This window comes from Apus apus, chromosome Z (assembly GCF_020740795.1).
Source record: "Apus apus isolate bApuApu2 chromosome Z, bApuApu2.pri.cur, whole genome shotgun sequence".
NCBI classification, from domain to species: domain Eukaryota; kingdom Metazoa; phylum Chordata; class Aves; order Apodiformes; family Apodidae; genus Apus; species Apus apus.
The window spans coordinates 64,644,625-64,665,607 of NC_067312.1; the positions used below are offsets into that span (position 1 = coordinate 64,644,625).

The following is a 20,983-nucleotide window of genomic DNA, read 5'->3' on the forward strand; positions in this document are numbered from 1 at the left end:
AGTGCAATTTAACCATCTTGCTTCCTGCTGATCCCTGCTGGTTGTGAGCTACAAGAAGCTGCAAAATTTATTCTGGCTCATCCAGTAGGCAGTGATGGGATCTGAGCATTATCTATCTCTCTCCTGTTCAGCCAAGCAGAGCAGTATGACTTTGCACACATTGAAAGAGTCTGTGAAACATCCTGCAATTAGTTGGCTGCATCCATGAAGCCAAAAGGGTAAACACAAAGATATGCTGCCATGCCAGCCATGACAAAGCAGACCCTGTTGCCCATGTTGCACAGGGCAGTGCACCCCTCAAAACACCACTGTTGTGCTAGTGAAGTAGGCTTATTATTTCTGCCCTGCATTCAGCTCAAGCTCAGTCCCTGTGGGAGCACATACAACTTTTGAGGTACCTAAGTAGCTTGGTCAATGCATGGCTTGGAAAAGTCCTGTCCTGGGGAACTACTGCACAATGCAATACCCTTTTGTGACAACTCAGGTGCTGATGGGATTTCAGCATATTTCCTGTTGCTGCATGCTCCTGAGCATGCAAGAGCTTCGTTCATTAGTGTCAGCAAGACCCTGCACTGCAGGAATGACAAAGCAGGAGTTATGTGGGAAACTACATTTTGTGAGAAGCAATTATGGATCTAAGCAGATCTGTGTGAGAGGAGCTGAGTAAAACATTACTAAGAAAGGTCTGCTGTAACTGTCATTTTGAGAGAAACGGTACGGCTTTGGACCCTGCCAAATTGTTTAATTTTCCCTAAAATTGGCAACACACTGGGAAGTGGAGTGGGAGGCTGTACGAGAATCCTTATTTACTAGAGAGCTCTCTGTCTATCTTTGGAGATTTATGAAACGTTGTAGCTTGCTCTCTGTTAATGTCTCATACTCCTGAAAAGCCCTTTTGAGTTAAGAATAAATGATGGCTGCCTCTGCTATGGCAAGAACAGATTGTTATGTACTCCTCCAAAAGGAGGACTAAACAAATTGTACCTTGAAAGATGAAACAGCATGGCATTTCTTTTGAAGCAAAAGAAAAACTAGTTTTGCTCCACATTTATGGTCTTTCATTTAGCAGAAGAAAGAGAGATAAATAATACATGGTCCCCTGGAAATACTGTTCCACCGGCTCTTAGTTGGAATCAGGCAACCCTAATACACTAAGGGCATTGAAGATTATTCTATTTAGTCTCCATAAGGATATAGTAATTTTACCCCAGTGAGAAACAGTGGCAACTTCCCCCTTTCCCCCAAAAAGATCTTGAATCTCTAAGTGAAAGGAGTTCTTAGACATGTCCCAAGGAAACAGAAAAAGAGCCTTTGGCTTCCCTGTCATTTTCTAGAAGTGTCAGATAACCAGGACATGATATAAGGCATTGCTATTAGGAAACAATATACCACTGAAGCATTTCAGGATGCAAGAGACCTCTTAAAAAGAAAAAAGTGTCTTGGAAATATGAAGTAGATGAGGGTAGTTGAGAGACAGTTAATCACAAATATCAGTGATAGCAAGAGGACAATAAACTGTGTTCACTGCAGATGTTTTTGGTTTGGGGCTGTTGAATCTCTAAGGAAGTGTGAAAGGACATGTTCATACTGTATAAAGCCACCACCCACAACATCCTGAATCCATGTTTCTCAATCATCTTCCAGATACTAAGATTTAATACCTGTAAAAGTCCACACCAGCACCAGAGATCATCTCAACAAAGTAAATGAAAACAGGTGGCTGGATGTTTCAGAGAGTTTGGTAAAAGCTTAGCAGTCAAGCCTAAAACTACAGCTCCAACGCTATTGTAGAAGCAGCTATGAAAAAATAGGTATCCTTCCTAATTTTGACTCCTATGTTAGACCAGCCCACTGCCAAATCTACCAATTCATCTGAAATGTTAAAAATAGCCCACAATGTTTTTCCTTTCTTCCCAGTATGAAAGCAAAACAGGTGTGTCACGTAACAGAGCATCACTTTGGCCGCCAGAAGTTTGAGAGCCAAATAGTTCTTTATTGTTTGGTGTCAAAGAGGTGTGCAGCATTTTGCCTCATGCCTCGCAGACTGCAGCACTCCACAAAATATGCAACCTTGCCTACTAACAGAAGGTATTGAGAAGTTTCAGAGCTGCCATTTCTCTGCCCTACAGTCAGCTACTCCTCTTGTACTTACCTAAAGGGACTTGGGGTGCAGGACGCATACAGGTTGTGACCTAAGAAGGTGCAAAGGCCAGGGAAACATGGTAAAAAGTGTACAGAAGTGCACATCCTGACCCAGAGAATTCAACTATGTTGGCATGCTCAGACTCCAAATAAGGATTAGGACCTCCTCACAGCCTGAGGTTCTGAACAACAGGCAACCCAGTGTGCAGCCCTGTACTGGTAACCCAGTAGAGTGGAGGGGCTGGTCATCCCTCTAAGGCCCAAATAAGAGGTGGGATCCCTCCCTCCAGTGCACAAGGACCATGCAGTAGGCATTAAGTGCTCTGCTCTGCTTCCAGTAATTTCCCTGCAGTTTCAAACAAGAAACTTTTCAGAATACTTGTTTCATTAAGTGTTGTCACAGTGTCCTACCCTCACCATGAAGCAGCAGAATAATTTGGGCCACAGCTGAAAACGTCTGAGTTTTCTGTAAATGGCATCATGGCAGACCTGAACTCAGACGTAAAAAGGATACAGCTCCCTGGGGTGTCCCAGCAACTGGTCATGTGTTGAGTTTGGTATAGGATATATTATCACATGCAAACCTTCATTTGACCTCTCTCCTCAGATAAAAGTCTGGCAGTGACCCAATCCCATGCATTTGTGCTCTGTACCAAGTTGCCTATCTATAGCAAACCCTGAATTAACATTGGCATTTTCCACTCTGAAGCAATGGCATTAACCTATTCAGGAGCTGATTTCATGCAGGACACTGAGAATAAAGCACATCTAATGTAATCAATCTTGCATTTCTAGCTGAGGCAGTGCTTAGGTTGCTTTTTGCTAACAGCAGCAACTATACAGAATCAGTACATATAAGACCCCTGCTGCAGAGAAAGGCAAACTGGCAGAAGAAAGGATTGTTCCTGGCACCATTTCCCCACCTACACAGCAGAAGGCAGAGCTGTTTCAAGCCAAGCAATTATACTCAATTTATTACAGTAATGACAATAGTGAAGGGCAAAGCTAAAAAGTCTTCCTGGACACGGCTGACCAGCAAGGAGGGGGGGGGAGTTTCTGCCAAAGTGATTATAGACCTACGAGTCCCCCGTGGGTGTTAAGAGAGTGCTTAGGAGCCCTCTCCTGCCTGGGGGCCTGCCTTTTTGCACGGTGAGCTGGAGGTATCCCTGCCCTCTGTTCCCACCGGATGCCTGCACGCTGCTTGAGCGGCACGGTGGGGGCTGCCAGTGGGCTGGCACCCTGCCACCACCACAGTGACAGACCCTGCTCGGCTCATCATCCTCCCCAGCTCATCCCTCCAGCAGAGCATGGTCTCCATCCCCTCCCAGCCCAAGCAAGAGAGCCACGTGCTGGCTGCCACCTGGGAGAAATCTCCTGGGCAGAAGCACAAGAGGAGTTGGTGTGAAGGTCATTCCTGCAACCTTGCTGTGTGCAAGTCAAGGCTGCAAGATTGATGTGGCTCTGCGAGTGGCTGAGGAACTGTGGACTGGACCCATGCTGTACATGGACCCGTGAAAAAACAATTATGGGAGCAGACAGTGTTCAAAACAACCAGCTGATTTAGGGTATTTATGCACAAAAAGGGAAACTAGCAAAAATGTGGAGAGAAGCAATCTCTATTAAATACAAACACACAAAACCAGGAATTGAAAACAGAAACAAACACAAACAAACAAACAAACAAACAGGCCCTGCAGCTGGTTGAGGTTCAGCCAAAGGGTGAACAACAAGTCTATAACGTCCAAAGCTCTCAACTTTGGGAAATGTGATCCCCAGACTTTGGCTAAATTGTCAACAGTCAAATGTCAATGAAGTGCAACTTTGCTATTTTTTTTTTAATCTGAAGGAAGCTGTTAGCTAACAGTCTATTACATTTAATGAAGCAATGACAGAAATAGCAGGAAATTTCAGGTTCTAATTTTGTATACATTTATTTCATCCATTTTTAACAATATATGCCAGAAAGGAATGTCTTTTAACAGTGAACAAGTATTGTCTTCCTATGTATTTTAAACAATATTTCTTATCACAAACTAAAATACGAACCTCTGGAATTGAAGGATTCTGGAATGATTTTTGCTTTGTTTTATCTTTATGCAACCACACTTTCTACCCTTTATTTGTGAGTTTTCTTCTCTTTCTTTCTGGATTTTCATTAGTGTCTGCAACCCTTTAAAAAGAGGGCAACTGATTCTCAGACTGTGGGAATTAATTCTTCGTGCTGCCACAGGTTTCCTCTGTGACACTGAGTAAATCACAAAGGCCTCTGTAGGAGCTGTTGGCACTCAGAGACTGTGAATTCACCCAAGCAAGGCAAAACATTTGTAAACTGTCACCTACAATGTTATTATTGACTCATGCTCCGTAAAACAAGGCTGGTGAGTCTATTTCCTTAGTTCTCTCCCAGGCTTTTAATGGACAGGCTGCTGCCAAAGTATGTGCTGGAGGACTGTTGGTGGATGATCACTCCATTATGGTTCTCTTCATCCCATGTCATGCAGACTGGGGTTCTAGCTGGTCCTGCAGCACATTACTGCAAACCTCACAGCACCAGCCCTGTGGCAATGCAGGCTAACAGTGCCAACAGAAGTGCTGTTACATCTGCAACAACATTTGTCTCTACTTGCAGGTCTGGATATTCCCACACCCACCCTTGACACTTTCAAAGGATAAGGTGAACTGCCTCCAAAAGCACAGCTTTCTGTGGTCCAGCTCAGGAGTATCTCCCCATCTTCAGCTTAGGAGTATCTTCCCCTTTCTTGAAACCTGAACAACCTCCCCAGGATCTAGGCACTGCTCAGCACACAGGCCAAAGGGCTGGCACACACCGCTGTGACATTTCAATCACAGTCGCCATTTCCCCTTCAGACTGAAGCCCATTAGCTGCTAAACTAGGCTACTTCCCGGCGCTCAGCTGAAGGAAGCACTTTGTTGGAAGTATAATCAATCTTACCACAAAACTCTGGCTGGTACTCTCTCAGGTGATTAAACAGTCACATGGGAGAAAAATGACACAGTTGCAGGGCTGCTCTTAACGGAGCTAGGACATGAAAAATGAAAAGTGTCACTATATTACTTTGACTCCCTTACATCACCACCCCCAAAAAGGAGCCATGAAGTGCAGCCCCTCTGTGATGGACTTATGTATAATTTAAAACACAAGCTGCCTTCAGGAGCAGGTCTCTGGGTCTGAGTCTGCTGAGAATGCCAAGCAGCATAAGCATCAAGGCTTCTCAAGCAATGAAAAGGGCAGGATCACTAACAGTGTGAGAAAATGAAGAACAGGAAAGACTGGGGTTGAGATCACACATGGGAAGTCACAAATTGACAACTTTAAAAGCTCTGTTAGCAAGTGAACATCCCCAAGAAGCTCTCATAGCTTTACAGATATGTCTACATTTCTGGTCCTTCTGCAGCATAGTCATCTTGTGCTTTATGAATATTCACTGCATGGGCTCCCAGAAGAATGGAACATAATGCTCTTTAAATTAGCAAAATTTAAAACAGAATTGGTGTTAGATTTCAAAAGATCTTTCCAAGGTTTCTCTTCTTTTCACATGCAAACCCAGAGAAGCTGAGCTGCAACTGGAAAGTCAGAGAGCATTTTCAGTTCTGAACTCACCACAAGATAAAACAAAGGCCAGTGTAACTGAACTACCCATCAGTTTTCAGTGAAAACTAGAGTTGGTGTGTAAGTAGCTTAGTTATTGTAAACATGAAGAAATCTGCATTCACCCAAAGTCATCAGAGCATAGGATGTGAATCTGCCAAAGCTTCTCTCTTTATGAGATTGAGATATGAATCAGTCACCTTGGGGTAGCAAGTAACCGTGGAGCAATTGATGATGTTACTGTTTGGGACAGGCACTCTTCCTGAGCAGCTGGCAGAGGTCAGTTAACCGCCAGAGAGATTCCAGCCATTGAGCAGGTTTATTCTTTTAAAAAAACTGTAGTTAGTTTCTAGCTTGAACAATCGATTTTCAGCTCACTCTCACATGTTGCAGTGTTTCCTTGCCAGATTTGAACACCCCAATTTTTCTCTTACATGAGTGATCACTACCCAAAAATCATGGTCAAGTCATTTGTCTGGTATTTCGCTATTGACTGACATTTTTAAGTCTGCCTCTGCAGAGGTAGTATTTATATGACTTGAATGACATTTGCAAGCTGTATTTTAAAAAAAACCTCTGTCAGTGTTTCTGCTAAGTCATGATTTTGGATTAATTATCAGAAACATTTTGGCATTATGCCATCACTATTTGTAAAACAGAGTAACATATGAAAATGAATATATGAATTAATGTAAGTTAACATCAGACAGCAGTGCTGGTATACCCATTTGTTAAAATCAATGTGTATTAGCATTCGGAAAGTATCAGTAACAGCCCTGAGAAGACATTAAAGATAATCTGCAAAAGCAAAGCAGGCATAAGCACAAACTACTCTGCAACTTGGGGAACCTGCTAGATATCTGTTAGGAGAAAGTAAATTTAGGTACCAAATTCTCCCTCCAGTGTTGGCATACTGCCATGCTTGCTGGATCTCAGTCCTGTTAAGGAAGCATCAGAATATTTTCCTTTTTTCTTTGTCTGGGCTTTCACAGTTAAAGGAATAGACATACAGAACACTTCTTTTTAATTCTTACTCCAAATCTGGAGAAGGAAAAACACTAAATAGCTGATTAGCAACAATTAGGAAAATTAGAGAGTTGCTTGAAAAGCTACTTACTTGAGAGATCTCCATTAATCTCTACAGCATGGTGAATTCAAATGCTTGGAGCTAGCAGGCAACACAGAGATTCTTGAACTTTCACATGTTCAAAACCCAGTGCATTTGTTGGTTTTACTGGCTGGATACCATTTTATAAAGCAAAAGGAGAATTTTGAGGTATCTTTCTGTAAACTGACTGAAGAAAAGCCTCTGTGTGCTAAGGCATTTATTGGCTTTTTGATCCTGAAACACAGCCCTTCTTTCTGCACAAACAGAATACATACACAGCTGTATGTCCTGAAAATTGCATAGCTGAAGGAGTTTGCAAAAATTGTTACTGAGAACCTTCAAAATCTATTGATGCTATCACTAAATCAAAGTCTCCAAAAACAAGGGTGAGCTGAGGAACCTCTGTGAGGCAATGGCTGGAATGCACCAAGGGCTTTTGACCAAAGTAATGCAAGAGATTGCAGCATTTGCTACACAGGCAGAACGGAGTGGTTTTAGCCCCTGGCCAGGCAGGGAAAAGAACGGTGCAAAACTCACTTCCTTGGATCTCAGTGTTGGTGAGGAGCCTACACGCAGCACGGCTGCATGGCAAGAGGATCTGCCCGGCAGAGATTCCCTTAGAAATGCAGCATGGCCAAAAAAAGGGTGACTATCTTTATAGTCCAGACCCTCAGCAGGGGGAAGGGCTGCATCAGGATCTCCTGCAAGTCTTAGGCAGACTGCAGGTACCTGTGGGGAACAGGTTCTTCCTGCTTTCTTCCAGTCCAGAAAGATCAGACCTCCCCTGTTCTCCTGTGCAAGGCAGATATGGCCATTTATTCCTGGTTTTCTGGCACCTTCCTTACTATTCCTCACTTGCAAGTATGAGCTCATGCCTCTCCAAGCCCCTGTATCAACACAGCAGGAAGCCTTTTGTTGTCTGTCTTATCCTGTGGTCTTTAATTCCTAAAGCCCTAACAACACAGGCACTACATTTTTCCCTGACCAGTGCATATTAGATACAGAAATAGTAATTCGTCTACTCCCCTACACTTTCTTTCCCTTGCTAAGGCACTATTACCTTCACACTGCTAACTGTCCTGCTGAGCACACCCACAGTCCAAGAAATGCTATCTTGAATATACAAAAATGTCTTAAAAATCTGAACTATCTTGAAATAATTAGCCATCGTGACTTTCTTGATATGTTTGTGCTTCTTAAATCACATGTCCTGTGATGATAAAAGATGCTTGGGCACCATGCAGCACTACCAGTTTTTGTCCATGCAGTAGACCCACTGTAGGACAGGAATGTAAGAGAACCCATCACATAAGCAAAGTGTCTTTCAGCTGGGTAAACAGGATCAATGTGCAAACACCAAATCCTTCCCTCCCACAAATCCATGCCCTTGGGATGTTTCTGCTTTTTGGGAGGGAGAACCAAATGTTGCAGGAGCTCAGACAACAAATTGAACGAAGGGCAAACTGATGATGTGGTCCTTGGACCAAGAATAGAAGTGTCAGCAGGGCACAGAGGGAGAAATCTTTGAAAGCATGAGCAGAAATCAAGAGGCAAGCCCCTGCACAGTTAACACCATTGAGCTGAATTTTTCCAAGAAGTCTTGCTGAGGGCATTCTTTAGAGCACAACAGAACCGGGAAATGAGAGAGCTGAAACTCTTCATAAAATGCACCCAGCATTACCAAGGATGGATGATATTGGTCTTTATTCCTTTGACTCACCCTTAGGATTGTTGCTCCATGCCAGAAAGAAGCACCATGTGACCTTGAGGACAAGAAGCAGGACAGCGGGGGCCTCTGTATGCTTAAGACATAGATCTCCTGCTCTGACTGGACATCATTACTTATTTACTCTGAAATATTAAACAGGCACCGGGGCTAGTTTATGCATCTTATGTGCTTCTAAACAGTGACTGTGACACAGAACAGTTTCTATCCTCCACTGGGATCTTGGACTAGTCCCTGTGGAAGTATTTTATCAAAATTACAGCTCTATTTATCTGAAAACTAAGAAAGCATGAAGAGGGATGAAATAATTCAAGGACTGAAAACAATTCCTTCCATGGGGAGAATTATGGAGCTCAGCTGCTCCGGCCAGTCAAAAAGGCTTATCCAAAGTTGATTACAGTGTATGTACATCTTTGTGAGGAAAAAACACTTGGCATGGAAGAGCTTTTTAACCTAGGAGAGGAAAGTGTAAATGAACGAACATCCAGAATGCAAACAAATATTTTCAAAGTCAAAGCATGTGGTTCTGTTTAAAAGAGAAAGTAGTATAAGGGCATCTGTTTTGCTGTCAGTGGGGGTCTGGAGGAAACCTTCATCAGGAATATACTCTGTGTCATGTAGGTCATGGACCATAGCATCCCAATGCGCTGCTAGGTCTTACAGGGCTACGGACCTGAGAACCTTTGTGCCAGTAAGAATTCAGGCCATCTTGTTCAATATGAAAAAATAAATTAACTATCCAGATTAATTTAGTGCAATTAAAAGCCTGTTCATCTTCTCTAGATCCAGTTCCAGCAGCCTTACACTGGCTTCCAGTTACATTAGAAAATTCAAGTAACCTTTTATGAGCTGGGAGTCTTTTTTTTTTTTTTTTTTTTGCATAAGAGAAAGGCTTTTGAATGAGTTTGATATTCTTTTTTTCTCCTTTGATCTGTCTAATCACATGAATTAATTGACTGTTAAAAATGGCAAAATTCAAATATCTTTCAGGAATTCCACAAGAATACTGACTGTGTCAGGAATCATGCTTAAGATCACAGCTTTATATATTCCCCCCAGTGCCATGTGACTACCAACCCAGTATTGATTTCCTTTCATCTCAAAAACTGAAGCAATATTCATTGCCAAAATAAAAAGCTGTCTGAGTTATGAGAATGCACTGCCAGCAAGTTCCAGAACGAAGCATAGATATAAAAATGAAAAAGTGGAGGAGGAGGTTGTGAATGCTTATGTGAAAAAGCTGAATATACTCTGTGAGAAGATATATATTAAAATAAGGCTTTCATAATGAAACAAAACAAAAGCAAAGGTAACAGATGGATGCCACACCACCACCCATGTCCAGAGCTGGATGGACCTTGCCTCTATTTTTGTTTAGAGCAGCCGTGAGTGGCCAACAGCCATGTCCCACTGCATTTGTTCCTGCCTGTTTTCCCTAGCAAAAAGCTTTCCTTTTGTTTCAGTGACTAAAACTATACTGGGGCTGGGGAGGCGGGATGAGAGACAGGATGAGACAGGACAGGCTGTAAATAAGCAGATACTACCATTGCCCCAGAATGATGCATAGGTATTTCTCCCTTGCTGCTTTCAAGAGCTCTCTAATCGACAAAAAACGGTCATGCTCAGACTCTTGAGTTTAATGCCTACCTCCTTCTGAGTCTGGTACTTCACATAATATTTTAACATGAAAGACCAAGATGTGATTCACAGTGCTTACTCTCCAGGAAACTGGGCTCCCTGCAGTACAAATAGTAAAGGTAGCCAGTGTGCCCACTACAAAGCAATCCACAAAAAGGTAGTGCCTGCTCCTCTCCATGGTTTGCCTGGGGAACAAGAGGGCAGAAGCCCTTAGCAGGAGATATTCTAAAACCACCTACCCTTCTCCAAAACTACGCACCATGAATCAGTTCTTTCTTCATTTAATGTGGCCTGAACGTGACCTGAAGCACAAAAACTCCTGTTTTGATTAACTTAGTACCTTGTAACAAAAAAACAAACCAAACCAAAAAAACACAAAACAAAACAAAAACACAAAGAACACCACCAACAAAAAGGACATCTTTGGGTCCAAACAGATCTGGATTCCTCAAAGAAAACAATTCTCTTCCCTCAGTCAGGGAAAACCTTTTCTCCTAACACTGCCCCATCCTTTCTGAAGAAGCTTTTTTCCTTTCAGAAGTCTTCCATCACCTGCTGTGGCATCTTCTAGGGTTCTCTGGCCTTTCCTGAGAGAGAGCCAGAGCAGTCTCTGCCAGGTACTGTCTGCAGTAGATTGGCATCACATGTGCTCTCCTTGAACCAGCTGTCTCATTGCATTGCTATTGATTCCGAGTTGGATTTCTGCAGCAAATCTATTGCATTTCCATTAGCAAGACTACAAATGATGAAAACGCTCATTTATATCATTCCAGCTCTGCATCACAATTAACCTGCTACTTAGCCTCCAGCAAGCTGAATTCTGCCTTCTCATCTGATGCTGAGAAAGTTTCCCAGGGGTTCTCTGCACCCCAAAGATAGACACTGCAAATCTAAGGTGGGTTGCTGCATGTGTTTATTTGCAGTGCATCTATAGAAAATTAACTATTTCACTTAAAAGTACAATAGATACTGAAGGATGATAATTTCAGTCCTCTGCAGTAGAAATCCAAACCCTGGGGTTTGTTATACCATCAATTTTTAATCAGTTTTGCTTAGAAACTTATTATGCAGTAGAGTCACAGATGGCATTTTTAATAAAGAAACAATGGCCATATACTCCACATAACTATTGTATTTTCTATACTTACATATGCATATGTATATAAACGAGGAGGGACACCATGCAGATCCATATAGCATGAATACTTAACTTATTTTCAGTGAAGCTGACAAAGTAGAACAAAGCTTTTAAAGAAAACTACAAGTGCAGACTAATATTTGTCATGAGAAATTCAGACTGTTATTAAGAGAAAATGCTTCAGGAAGCTTTTTTTTTTTTTTTCTCTCCATCATGCTCTGTCCATGATGCATGGTGCATGAAAGAAAAGCCACACCCATAAGGTGATTCTGAAAGCCATGAATTTGAGGTGCCTGCCCAAGAGAGAGAAATGCAAGACATACCAGTTCAGTCCTTTGCAAGTGAAACAGAAGAACTGTTTCTATGCAAATAATGAAACTTAAAAAGGAAGATGTTAGAGATACAAAAAGAAACAAAACAATACATTTGTCTGAACAAACTGTGCTTGTTGAGGGCATTTTAAAGTCAGTGTGACTAACTGGGCTGGGGAGAGGAGGTCTCAGTTATCACTTTAGAAGGCTTAATGGACCTGAACTCCCTAAAAAATTGCAGCATCTTGTGCATTTCACCTCATCAGTCCTAATCCCACTTTTACTCTGTGTGTTCCTGCCACAAGTATATACATCTGTAACCCACCATGACCTTTGGGACAGGAAAGAAAGAAGTGTTTCAGGGAAATACAGACGGGCTGGCTCAGTACAGTGGCACTTGCTTTATTGCTGCTTGTTAATGGAGGCCCAGTACTGTCTCCAGGGCTTACTGAGATCAGCAACTCTTTATTATGCTCTTGAGTTAGGCTCAGAACTTGTCTGCTATCTTAACCATGATTCATTATAACTACCCTGTGACAAGATACTGCTAATTCACAGGACACGTCAAAGAAAAGTAAGGGATCTCAAAACAAGCCTTCATATTGTGTAGCAGACATTTAACTTAGAAACTGAATTGCAAGGTTAGTGTCCCTGTACACTAACTGGAGAAACAGAGTTACTCCTGCTACACTCATGCTGGGAATCGCCTGGGGGAGGTCTCTTCCTTTATGCTGTATAGGAAGCTGAAGGCTTCCTAGCTTCTTAATGTAGGCACTTAAGTCAGGTATCTGAAGGTAATCAACATAAATATCAGAAATGAAGTGACATCTCCTTTAAGGTGCTCTCTTCCTGCATCTTCAAACTTTGAGGAAAAAGCAATCTCCCATGTAGTACTGCCCTGCATAGTAACAGTGACCATAGAAAAGGCTGGTATATGGTCTGTGCAGTAAGTATCCTCTGCTCTCCTCTTCTGTGAGTACAGTCCCTCATGACTTTCCAGGATTTCCTTGACCTTGACACTTTCAGAGGCTGTCAGGCACGAACTCAACCCTGCAGTGTTGTGACAAGGATTTGAACTGCAAAGCATGGGTCAGACTTAGACTGGTCAACAGAGCAAACACTCTGTGAAGCTGCAATGAACAAACCCCTTGCTGCCCATAAACTGAAGCCTCCAGCAGGGCTGCAACAGCTATAACTGGAGGGAAAGACTCCCCTACAGCCTGCCATGGAGGTAAAATACAGACCTTCACAAATCACAGTATATAGGAGAAAGAGCATCCGATGCAGAGCTGAGAAAAAGCAAGGGGAGATGAAAGAGAGAGAATTTGCAAGCAGGATTTACACTACAAATAATAAAAAATAATAAAAAAGGATAGGTTAGTTTTCTTTCCACTTTTCCCTTCCTTAGCTCTAAAGATGCACAAGAAATTCAGACATTGTGCCTGGATAACTTTGGAGGGGAGCAGAAGGTGGGCACAGAGGTGACCAGTGTGCCTGTTGGTCACCTGCTGACCTCCAGCATGGCACCAGGCATGCAGCTGGTCTGTGAGCACACAGCACCCAAGGTGGCCATGGATGCCAAAAGCAGAAAGGACACAGGTGCAGCACAGCTGTGCTACCTGAGAGGCATATCCTCCAGATATGCCCTGCTCTCTGCCAAGCCTTTTGCTTCCACTCACAGGAGAACCCACTCCAGCACAGTCTTTGTGCTGTGATTTACCTCTTGCCCTGCTCCTTGTGTGTCCCGCGGCACCTCACCAGGTCAGGAGAGATAAGGTCCCAAAGACAAGTGCTTGGGCACCCCAGGTCTGAGGCAGAGCCAAAATGCTGGAGCGCTGCACTCTTTTGGCAGAGCTGTCACCCCAGAAAGGCAACCCCACATGGATATGGTGGGTGGTTCTGGGGAAAATCTGCTTAAATGGAAAGAAAGAGCAGTGAAAAGATCTGTCAATAGGGCAGTGATTGGTTTGCAGATGTTCAGATTCAGTTATTACAATAACACAGTTTTGACAGTACTACAGGGCCGCCTCTATTACTAGCCTGGGTAAAGGGTGGAATTGTATTTAAAGGTGATGATGCAGAAAGAATTAAAATTTAGCTCTCGAACTGTGTTAGCACCTTTACAATCTGCATATCTTCTCAGAGGGGGAAGGTGGTAGGCTAGCATGTAATATCACATCCCACTTGTAATGAAATCTCTGGTGTAATTTTTAAGATTGACATGCTTCCTAAATAAGGGAATGCTTTAAAATATTCACCTTTCCTTTCTGTTTCAGTAAGGGAGAAATGATGCTACAATGTAAAACGGAAACCGAATAGAAAGGAAAAGATTATTTCTGTATTGATAAAGGGCAAAGTATAATAATATAAGTGAGACCAGTCTTGAATCTAATGCACCAGACACAATTACTAGGATTGTCTCTCTCCTGCTTTCTCTCTCAGGCTCCAGGAGAAATAAGAATCAATTAGCTCTCAGCAGACTATGACCTTGAAGGATACAGCTTTAAGGGGAATATGCTGAGTAAGCCAGAAAAGACAGGAGAAGAAGAGAAAAGGTTTTGAAACTTATGGAAGGGCCTGGTTCAGAAGCAATACATCAACCACAGAATATGAGATGGGTCTGTTCTTTTTTATTTCTGCACTGGAAAAAAAAAAATCAGCACAAAAGGGGCTTTCTGGGAACAAGTTACCTCACTCTGCCTGAAATGGTAAAAAGGACACTGAGAGGCAAAAGAAGGGACAATCCAATTTGCAGATGCTACTTTCCAAGCCATCTCTCTGAGAATTTTATAGCTGTCAAAGGCATTCATAAAAAAAAAGTTATTGCTGATGTAATCTGTCAACCTCTCTACAAATCTTGCTCTACATAAAACACAATGATGTGTTTGAAATGCAGCTGTCTAAAAAAACCCAAGACAGTTCTTTTAGAGTGGTCAAAAAAGTTCTTTCATGCCTCTTTGAATTCTTAGGGAAATCTTCTGCAGTGTACTTTTCCAGCAATTTATTTATTTATTTATTTATTTATCTGTGTGTTTATTTTCTCTTTGCAGGGAAATGCAGCCCTTTGCCACAGTCCGAGTTACATGCCACAGCTAGAATCAGTACTATCTACACAACCTTCTCCCTCAGAGCAACTCAAACTTGACCTGCTTCTAGCTCTCCCTTTCCTTTCAGTCTATATCCACCTCAAAGCCTACGAAGCCTTAAAACACATTTATCTTAAAAAAAAAAATCAAGGTAACATTAAAAAGAACAACAAGTTAACTCAATCACCTAGTTTCTGGACAAGCATTTATTTCCCAAATAAAAGCAGATCTAAATGCAGACAATGGCTTTTTGTCAGTGAGGGTTCCAAAGAATCTCTTTTTTTCCCCCACTTCCTTTACTTCAGAGATGAAGTTAGCAGGTTACTAATAAAGGCTTTCCTCACATGTGGAAATTCAAAGGGGTGAGAGCTGTTCTGGCATAACTCTCTTTTAGTTGTTTCTCCTTCTCACAGGAAAGAGGCCATTTTGTTTGAATGGTTGTCCTTGGTCACTTTGTGAAGTAAAAAGTATTGTCTTAATGTCACTTACAGTACCACTAAGAAAAGAAAAAATAAAAAAGATTTGAAGCATCAGAAATAACAAAATAATCACCTGGTATAGTTCTATATAACTGCAAAAGCGGTTAAGAGTCCCAATAATTCAAGTAATGTCTTACCTCCCACAGACAAAGCCCCCTGTCATTTAACTGCACAGCAAGATTTCCCCATTAGACTATTTCCATCTTACAAATTACTTTTAATCCAAAGGCTGGTTGTAAGCCATTAACTAAGCAAAAGGCTTCTACATGAATACTTAAAATTTTATTTCAGTGATTTTGGTATTGCTGTTCAGGACCAAATCTCAGCTGAAGAGACCCCCGCTGAAAACACTGCAGTTATGCCATTTTCACCAGCAAGGTGGTTGACCCAAAATGTTCCATCTAATCCAATTGCCATATATCTGTACTGAGTCCAGTCCTAGTAGGGCTAAACGCAGTAACAAACTTCTGGTGACCTCAGGGCTGCAGGGCAAGGTCCAGGACATACACCTACAAGCTGGCCATCCTGCTGCACTACAGGGAAGGTATAAGGGGTCCAGCAAGGCAAAATGCAAGGAACAAGGTCACTCATTCTGGCCACTGCAGCTTTCCAAAGGAAACCTCAACCCTGTGCTCTCGGCACAACAGTGCACTGCCTTCTCTTTTACTAGAGTCCCACAGTTTTACACAGCTCTAGAACTGCCAGCTTGATCTGCTCTGGATTTGATGGGTTAAAAAGATGAATGTCAAAGGAATTACATTTCAGCAGTGCAGTATTTTGATGCTTTCTGATTGCTACTGAAAATAATCCAAGTACCCTGGATATTTTTTTATTTAAGGATGAGCAAAGACTATTTTGGAAGTTGACCCCTCCAGCATCATCAACAGTGCTTTCCTGAAATGCCCCACAAAAGTCAATGAGGCAGTCTGAGAAAAAGGTTCAATAAGAATCAGCTCCTGGAGGAGGGGAAAAACACAGAGCAATGTGTCTTATCTCTTAAAAGTAAGGGAAAGATCACAAGCTAACTGATAAATTAATAATTTCTAGTCTCTAACTGCTTCAAATACGCTGCCGCTCTTTCCCACTGTTCTCCCTGACTGTTTCAGAAGGATGACAGGGATGCTTGCCAACAACAGACTCCAGGAAGGAGGTAGCAGAAGTGCTCTGCAGGCAAGGCAAAGAAAATGAACACACATGGAAGATCCAGCACAGAACGCAAATCAAATTTATAAGAAAAATACGCTGATAGACCATGTGGAATAGCTATCAGATAAACCCTTGAAGTAAATCTTGTATTTGCCTCTAAGTGGATGCAGAGAAAAGGGTGGTACTGGTGCTTTTACCAAGTGCAAAGTAAAGCCCTCTTCATTGCCAGGCACACCTCAGAACTAAGTTCCAAGGCCCTGAGGTGCTCTCCTCTGAAGGTAACCCACCTTTATAACTGCCTTAGCACATTTAAACTTTGCATGCCACTCATACATCCTTCTTGAGGAAAACTGCGGAACACGTAAGTGCCTTTTTTTTGTTTGTTTGTTTTGGGTGTGTGGGGTGGGTTTTCTTGTTCTTTTTTTTGTTCTTTTTTTTTTTTATTTTGTGAAAGGAGAAACAAAGAAACATATAACTTCTACTTACAAAGTTTTGGAGCAGCTTGGAGATTGGTTTCTGTTGCTTGCGCCTGAGATGCTGTGGTAGGCTCCAGGGCGGGTGGTGACATCGAAGGTGCAGCAGAGGACAACAACCCAACATCTAGGATGCGGTTATACAGAGAAGGCTGGAGGAATGGTTTGGAGGGCACGAGCCAGCTGTCAGTTTGCACTGTCACTTCAGCCTTGCTCTTGGGGCTAGGTACGGGAAAGAGTGAGGCATACACCTCCGAAGGCACCCAGGCAGACAGAGCTGTAGGATCCACAGCACTCTTTGGGTCTTGTCCTATCCTCCCAGGGTCAAGGTGGGTAGGAGAGTCATACTCAAAAATCTTGTCCACAAAGACCCACTTGAGGCCAGCAATGCAGAGGCAAAGGCTGAGCAGGCAGGCCAGAATAGGGGCGATGCAGATCTTTTCAGAGTTGAGGCAGCCCTTCAGTCGCTCTGCCTCCAGGCACACACAGCAGGTTGAGGCCAGGCCTGCTATTCCCTGGACCCTCCTGTCCCCTCTTTGGGTCCCCGGCATGTTCTCCTCAGCCGGGAGCCCGTTGAGGGATGCATCAGGGCTCAGCTGAGCTGAGGGGCTGGGGAAAGTGTCGGCAGCTACTTCAGACATGATTAAGCATCAGCTCTCAAACAGCTCACCTCCAAAAGGCCTTAACTCTATCACAGTCCATTACTGTGAGACACAGACAAAAAGAGATGGTAGTAATAGTCACAGCGCTCTGCAAAAATCACAGAGTGGGAGTCAACAAAAGGTCCAAGCTCAGCATCATCATCATCCAAACTGGGAAAGGAGGAATGCACAGGAAAAACGAGACCCCCTCTATCCCTCCCTGCCCTCAAGCCCTCTGTTGATCGTTCTGCCTCTCTGAAGCAAGAGTAGCTTCTCAATTACTGAGCTCCTGTTTGCTGGCCACTTTTATAATTCCTTAAACACCTCTCAAGCAATTCCAGCTCTTCTGCAGGAGGGAAGAAACATCTCCCCAAAAGCAAGCACAACAAAACAAGACAGGGGAAGGAGGGTGATGGGAGAAAGAAAACCACGCACACGAAACAAATTGATGGATTAAGTGAACCAATAGCCCAGAGCGAAAGGCAAGACTCTCACCTTGAGCATCTGAGGCTGGTATCTGCTTAGACGAGGAAAACAATTGTCATGCAGTAGAAGGAGCAAAAGGAAAATCTGTAACGGCAGCGGCAGAAGTGACAGTAGCAGCAGCATCCTGTCGTGTTACAGCGGCGGCTGAAAGCGGCTGAATCATTACAGAGCAGCAGGTGCTCGCTGTCTGAGCATCACTGCAAACAATATCATTACACAGAGGTTTGAAAGGAAGAGCGATGCCAAGACGGTGGTAACTCCCTTTCTCTCCCCTCCCTCTTTGTCCTTCTTGAGCTCTCATTCACTTTCCTCCTTCCCCCCCACTCCCCCCACCCCCCCCCGCCCCGCTCCCCCAGCCCCCTCGCAGTCTGTTTCCCTGATGTACAGACTCGCTCCTTCCTCCCCCTACCCCACCCCCCACCCTCTGCAGGGCTGGTCTGAGGGAAATCAGTACACCCAGCAACGCAGGACTGTCAGTGACTTCCTATTTTATCCAATTAGGAGGAATAAAGGCCATCAAATCAAAGGGAGGGAGCGGGCAGGAGTTGCACGCCCGCCCGCTCCCTCTCTCCAGCCTGAGCGCGGCCAGAGGCTGCGGCGGCCATGGATGGCACGATCCTCCGGCGAGGACCGGGTGTCGGTGGGAGCTCTTTGGGCTGGGCTGGACTCGCTCAGTCTGATATCCGATCTCTCCCACGGGAAAGACCGATTTCCAGCAGCAGTTTCTCCCTGCCTGGCACCTAGAAACAGCTTTTCCTTCTGAGCCCCTGAATAAGTTTAGTTCACTAGGAATAATACCGGGATGCATCTTAGGTCAAGCAGAGGAAAAAACAACCAACCAACAAAAACATTCCTCTCTCCGACAAATTTGTATTTAAGTTATTACAAAGAGGTTTGCATATTTATTTTTTAATACATATCTATAACCTCCTTTACAAAACCAAAAAAGCAAAGACTTCAGGCTAAAGCCAGCTCCTGAACATGCTTTTCAAGAGCTGGCATGCTGCTATCATACAACCTCACCCCTTCTTAGACAAATACAAAAATTAAAAAAAAAAAAAAAAAGGCTTCCACTTTGTCCCTAATTTTTCTCACCATGCCTCCCCCTTTACCAACAGCACTAATGCCCATTTCCACCGGTGCAGTGTAATGCATGAGTAAATCAACAGTCCAGTTAACACAATGAAAGTAAGATTAGAATTCACGCTATTCACAGCCTCTTCTGTATCCCACAGAAAGGTACACCTGTGTAACAATGCAGATATATGTATAAAAGGAGAGGAACTTTTAACTCAATTGCCAGTTTCTTAGACTTTGTGAAGACATTTGCATTACAGACTGGGCAGCGCGAATCCCTCTTTCTCCTTCATCTAAACGGCTGCAGGATGCATAAAGGAACAAAGAATCAAGTGCTACAAATGGCCCTAAACTTACTGTTGCTGGTATCTTAGTCAGGGATCCAAAAGGTAATCTCCTTTGTAGTTATGTATTTTTGGTAGTGACAAAAAAAGATGTCTGCTTTACCCGCATTGTCTCTCTTGTCTCCCAACTCTCTCCTCCCCTCCCACAGACTTCCATGAGAACATTAGCAGCATTCGCAGAAAAGAGGTTTATCAAAATCTCAGTGAATCCCATAGTGTTTTCACAGACTCTCATGTGAAGGATTAATTCATAGATGTCTGATCACAAAGCTTCCTGTGAGGCTGTAGTAGCCAACTGAAGTGATCACGATGCTACTACAGTCAAGTGTCTGGAGAATTTACCTGACAGCACAGTCAGTTATAACACTCTCTGGAAGAATGCAAAAAGATAAATCATCATACAATCTAGTCTACATTACCACTGAAGTATACAGTCCTGAAGTTAATGATGTGATCAGTAACCTCAGACAGAATGAACAGCTTGAATTGCATATTTACGTGCATGGCTCCTCTTATTACAAAGCCCATGTTCTCCTTAGTTGGTAATATTCTGCATGATCGCAGCCTTCTTCAAATACCTCAAAACCTGTTTAAAACAGCAGTAACACAGCTCCTGAAGTAAATGTAACATCACAGCAACAGTCATGACAGCTGTGATGGTCTGTGGGTAGAAGTTAGCAAGGTTCCTAGGGAAAGGATTAACCGATAAGAGAGATTTTTGCTTAACTGATAAATGTGGGGAAATAAGACATACTTTTGCACACACAGGCTGCTGCTCAGGTGAGGTGCTGAAGCATCACTCTTTAAAGGAGAGTGAAATTTGAGAATCAGCTAGGAGTATTTTCTTCATCGCACAGACAAGCTACTACAGCATCTGAGTGCTTGGCACAAGTTTTTAAAAATTACTTGCCTTCTTTATCCACCTCTGTTTTTTCAACCTTCCTATTTCTTGTAAGATGATTTCCCCTGATGTTGCTGCTGCTCAGACCTTGTGCTTAATCCACTTCCCTGCACTGGCCTTCCACACAAACTATCCATGTTCAGTCTTCTGTAATCTTCACTGCTCTCCAGTCTATCCACATTTAACTGCTTTCATTTAAATTTCTGCATTGCTTACACCTTCCTAGTGCTGAGGTGCACAGAAATGCATGTGGAGATCTTGTGCCTTCCTTACAAGGGCTGAAACTGAAGTAATCATGCACAGTGCAACACAGCTCAGTAGAAAGAGGGATTATTACTGGTTCAGACCACAGCCTACCACCTCCGTGTGCACAGAGCCCCGCAGAACCTCAAAGCCTCTTGCCCCCGAAGCCCAGTGGGGAAACTTGCAGTGGCTCCTCTGCATGTGGGTGCGTTGCCCCCCTCCTCACGCTGCTGCTGGAGGGGCCATGAGCTTGCAGGGGCAGGGAAAGGGCTACGCCAAAGGGGTCCCGCCTGCCTCACCGAGCTCTCCTGGCAAAACGGAGCCAGGATCGCTCCCGCTGCCTTCCTTGCTTTTTCATGCTCTGCTCCACCGGCCAGGGCCCTGCCTGCCTGCACCATCTCCTGCCGGCACGCAGCCATCCAGCCCCTCCCGCC

At 43.4% G+C, this 20,983-nt stretch overlaps 1 protein-coding gene across 6 annotated transcripts in view; it reads right to left on the reverse strand.

Moving 5' to 3' along the window:
* NRG1 (neuregulin 1) overlaps positions 1–20,983 on the reverse strand; it is a 283,515-nt gene that overhangs the window by 79,856 nt on the left and 182,676 nt on the right. For 5 of the 6 annotated variants that reach the window (XM_051642337.1, XM_051642334.1, XM_051642336.1 and 2 more), the window contains exon 1: positions 16,871–18,216. The exons of the other annotated variant lie outside the window; for it this stretch is intronic. In XM_051642337.1, the coding sequence (XP_051498297.1) occupies positions 16,871–17,498 (628 nt within the window). In that variant the 5' untranslated portion in view covers positions 17,499–18,216. Of the gene's footprint in view, positions 1–16,870; positions 18,217–20,983 lie in introns of those variants that run through there. 6 annotated transcript variants of the gene reach the window in all.